The sequence below is a fragment of the Salvia splendens genome, chromosome 3 (genome assembly GCF_004379255.2).
Source record: "Salvia splendens isolate huo1 chromosome 3, SspV2, whole genome shotgun sequence".
NCBI classification, from domain to species: domain Eukaryota; kingdom Viridiplantae; phylum Streptophyta; class Magnoliopsida; order Lamiales; family Lamiaceae; genus Salvia; species Salvia splendens.
Window position 1 is genome coordinate 6,642,868 of NC_056034.1, and position 3,676 is coordinate 6,646,543.

Here is a 3,676-nt window from a genome sequence, read left to right on the forward strand (position 1 = left end):
GCACATGAAAATTTAATTCTACAGAACTACACATGTCGAAAAATACAATTAAAATGGAGAACAAAAGTTAAACCACAGAACCTTTAATCTCAAAGAAAAGTTGCACCAGACGAAAATGATATCTAGGTAGACCCTCTTCTTTCAACATTTTGTGGAACTCATCAATTTCTTTCAGTGTATCAAAACCAAAACAAGGTTGAAGGTCTTGATTTCCGAGACTCTCTTGTTCCACCACTATTCTCACTGTTGAAATCGCAGCAGACACGCTGCAGCTTTCCAGTCAAATAACTCGAAGTGTTGGTATTTCTCCAATATCCGAAGGGACCTGGCTCAGTTTAGATGAACCACAGATATGAAGAGCTTCGAGTATCGGGAAATGAGAGCTGTTTGCATTCCTGTACACCAACTCATCACAATCAGATATCATCAACACTTTGAGGCTAGAGAATTCCTGGTCACACTGCTCCCACTTGGATCCTTTGACAGAATGCAGTTCTAAATATCCAAGATTGGACAAGGATTCAATCCTCGTGTTCAGTTCTTCCCAATCTGACAATTCAGCAAACACAACTCCTCAAGTGAGCTTGGGAAGCTCAAGCTTAGATTGACATCGCGCCACTCTGATTCAGAACCAAAGGATAACTTCAGCGATTCGAGCTTACTGAAGAGGGTGAGATTGTGAAGGCAATATTTCGAGCTTGTTGTGGGATGATGGTAATCTACAGCCAATTCCTTTATGTTGGGAATTCTTTTGCAAACCTCTTTTGTCAATCTCAAAATTTTCACTCCCACGAGTCTTTGTAGGTTTTCCAAAACAATGCATTCTCGTTCTCGCTGCTTGAGAACAGGGTCGGCAAGACAAACTCCATCGAGCTTGAGATGCCTGAGCTGTGTCATCTCCCATATCTCATATGGTGCAGTAACACAAACACCATCGTGATGTATGATTAGTGTTTGTAAATTCCATAGTTGGGATATTGATGAGGGAATCAGGTAGGGGCCGGGATAACAACAGGTAACGTAAAAAATAAGACAGCGTAAGTTAACTTGCTGAAAATGAGCAGCTGGGAAACATCTTCCTTCACCCAAGAAAATATGAGTGGCATAAGCTGATACTCTCAGTAATCTTGAGAAAAGTGATGACCTATAAAATTCAAGCTGCCCTAGCAGTCGGGGACGGAGTATAAGAGAACGGAGGAGCAATGGGGGTGATTCCAGAGCACCAAGACTCTTCCCCTCCGGAATCACAATGCGATGTTCCCTTCCAACACCATGTGTGGTATCAAGCACACACATAAATTCCTCTTTCTTGGCTACCTTCAAACACAACTCTCTCACTATATCATGGATAACGCAAAAATGAGCTTTTCCATTCCACCTCCTTTCAACAACTAAAATGAGATTCCTGTCAATCAAATCTTTCAAGTAATCCTCTGCCACCTCCTCCAAACTTGAGGATCCATTTGGTTTAATAAACCCCTCCGAAACCCAATATCTGAGGAGTTTAGAGGCATCAATCCTTTCATCTTCCTGGAAAATCCCCACGTACAAAAAACATGGCTTTAGACAAGCAGGAAGGTGGTAATAACTCAAACTAATTATGTTCAAGCACTGCTCATCTTCCCCTATACTCGAAATCGGGTTTATAAAACCAGCAACCTTCTCCCAATATTCGACCGCCCTAGATGATTTTCTAAGATGCCCACCAATCACAACTATCGGCAGAGGAAGTCCTCTACATCTTTTCACTATCTTCCTCCCAATTTCCTCTAACTAGACAGGACAATCTTCTTCTCGAATGCCTTTCCACGAAACAAATCCCAACTTTTCTCCTCATCCAGAAAGTTCATTTGGAGAGGGGAAGAGCTAAGATGAGCTGCCAAGTTTGCTAGCCGAGTCGTTACAACGACACAACTCCCATTGCCATTATCCGGGAAAAACATATGTGTATCATCCCAAGCTTCCAAACTCCACATATCATCTAACACAATTAAATACCTTCTACCCCATAGCAATTTATGCAACTCTTCTCCTAATCTACCAACATCCCCATCGGTTTTTCGATTCTCAAAAAGTAGTTGTGTAAGAACATTGTCTACACTAAATTCTTGAGATATTGTGGCCCAACAGCGAATATCAAAATGCTGCTGAATAAGTAAATGGTTATAAACATTTCCAGCAAGAGTAGTCTTACCCATTCCGCCCATCCCCACGACTGGGACGACGCGCTGACTGGAATCTCCTCCGGTGAATGTGAGCATCTCCATAAGTCGAACAACGGCAGCATCGAATCCAACCATCACATTGTTCCCTGAAGACCTAAATTCCGATGAAGTATGTGGCGAATATGTGTTAAAATTAAACCCAATTTTGGATTTATTAAACTGCATCGCCACTATCTCGACGACAAAGTGCAGATCTTCAATTGATTTCTGCAGATCGAGCGAGAAATCAGGTGATGGGGTTCCAGTAAGGAGTTGATCAACTACGTGGGATTCGATCACGGGGTGAGCCGCGTGAGCAGCCGATGCGATTCGGGTCTCTAAAATTTCAGCGGATTCTGTGGTGTATCCATGAGAATCGAAGGTTTCCATAAAATCGATCAAGGAGTGGACGATTTGGGAAAGGAGAGTGATCTGTTTGCTGTCGAAAGAAAATGAATGAGTGGGATGGTTGGGAATCAGCTCCAAATCGTTCATGAGCGAAACTAGAGCTGCGTAGGCTGCCATCGATCTCTAATTTCAGTGGGAAAGGAGGCTGAATACTTGACTGAGAAGCTTCGGTCATTCAAATTTAGTCTTGCTCATGCTTTTACTTTATTCAGTGGCTTTCTCTTTCGACCCGCGCTTTTTTTTAAGGAAATGGCAAATGATGTCGCGAGGGTCCGAACTCAGCACCTCTTATAATAATGTCTAAACTCTTTGCTGCTAGGACAAATGCTCTTTGGACTTTTTCTTTTACTCCCTCAGTCCCCAATAATTGTCACTTTAGTTTTGGCTAGGAGTGAGCAAAAAAAAATCCGAAAACCGAATATCCGAACCGAATCAAAAATTTGAAATTCGGTTCGATTTTTATAGGTTTTTCGGTTCGGTTCGGGCAAAAAAAAAAACAAAAAATCGAATTATATTTTAAATATAATATTATATATATTTATCCTACTAATTTAATACTATTATATTATATACTCCCTCCGTCCGCCATTAGGAGTCTCATTTCTTGGCGGCACGAGTTTTAAGAAATGTTAAAAAAAATGGTTGGAAAAAGTTAGTGGAATAGAGGTCCCACTTGTATATATTAGTTTTAAATGAAGTGTGAGTGAAATGAGTTAGTGGAAGGTTGTACCCTATTACCATTTATGGTAAAAGTGAACCGGGACTCTTATTCGCGGACGAACTAAAATGGCAAAACGGGACTCCTATTCGCGGACGGAGGGAGTATATAATATATATTCTTTTAATATATTTTATATAATATGTATTGTAGTATATTCTATTAATTTTATATTATATACTCCCTCCGTTCCTTGTTAATAGATGTATTTTTTTTAGCACAGGGTTTAAGAATAGTGTGTTAAGTAGATGGTGAATAAAGTAAGAGATGTAGAGAGAATAAAGTAAGAGGGAGGGTTACTTTTTACCAAATATAGAAATGACTCAATTAACTTGAAACTTTCAAA

General features: G+C 40.3%; 1 protein-coding gene across 1 annotated transcript; it reads right to left on the reverse strand.

The window, feature by feature from the left end:
- Nucleotides 1-280: 280 nt before the first annotated feature.
- Nucleotides 281-2,729, reverse strand: LOC121796482 (putative late blight resistance protein homolog R1B-16). The gene is made up of 3 exons (XM_042195322.1): nt 1,785-2,729; nt 663-1,530; nt 281-549 (listed from the first exon to the last, which is right to left on the reverse strand). Exons 1-3 carry the CDS (start codon nt 2,727-2,729, stop codon nt 281-283), a joined length of 2,082 nt encoding a protein of 693 aa, XP_042051256.1.
- Between the last annotated feature and the right edge of the window lie 947 nt (nt 2,730-3,676).

What these genes read in the sequence shown, in the direction of transcription:
- LOC121796482 (XM_042195322.1), bottom strand. Translation starts at nt 2,729, where the DNA reads ATGGCAGCCTACGCAGCTCTAGTTTCGCTCATGAACGATTTGGAGCTG. An exon ending in AGGCATTCGAGAAGAAGATT is followed by an intron (nt 1,531 to 1,784) that starts GTCCTGTCTAGT and finishes GGGATTTTCCAG; the next exon opens with GAAGATGAAAGGATTGATGC. An exon ending in TCACAATCTCACCCTCTTCA is followed by an intron (nt 550 to 662) that starts GTAAGCTCGAAT and finishes CTGAATTGTCAG; the next exon opens with ATTGGGAAGAACTGAACACG.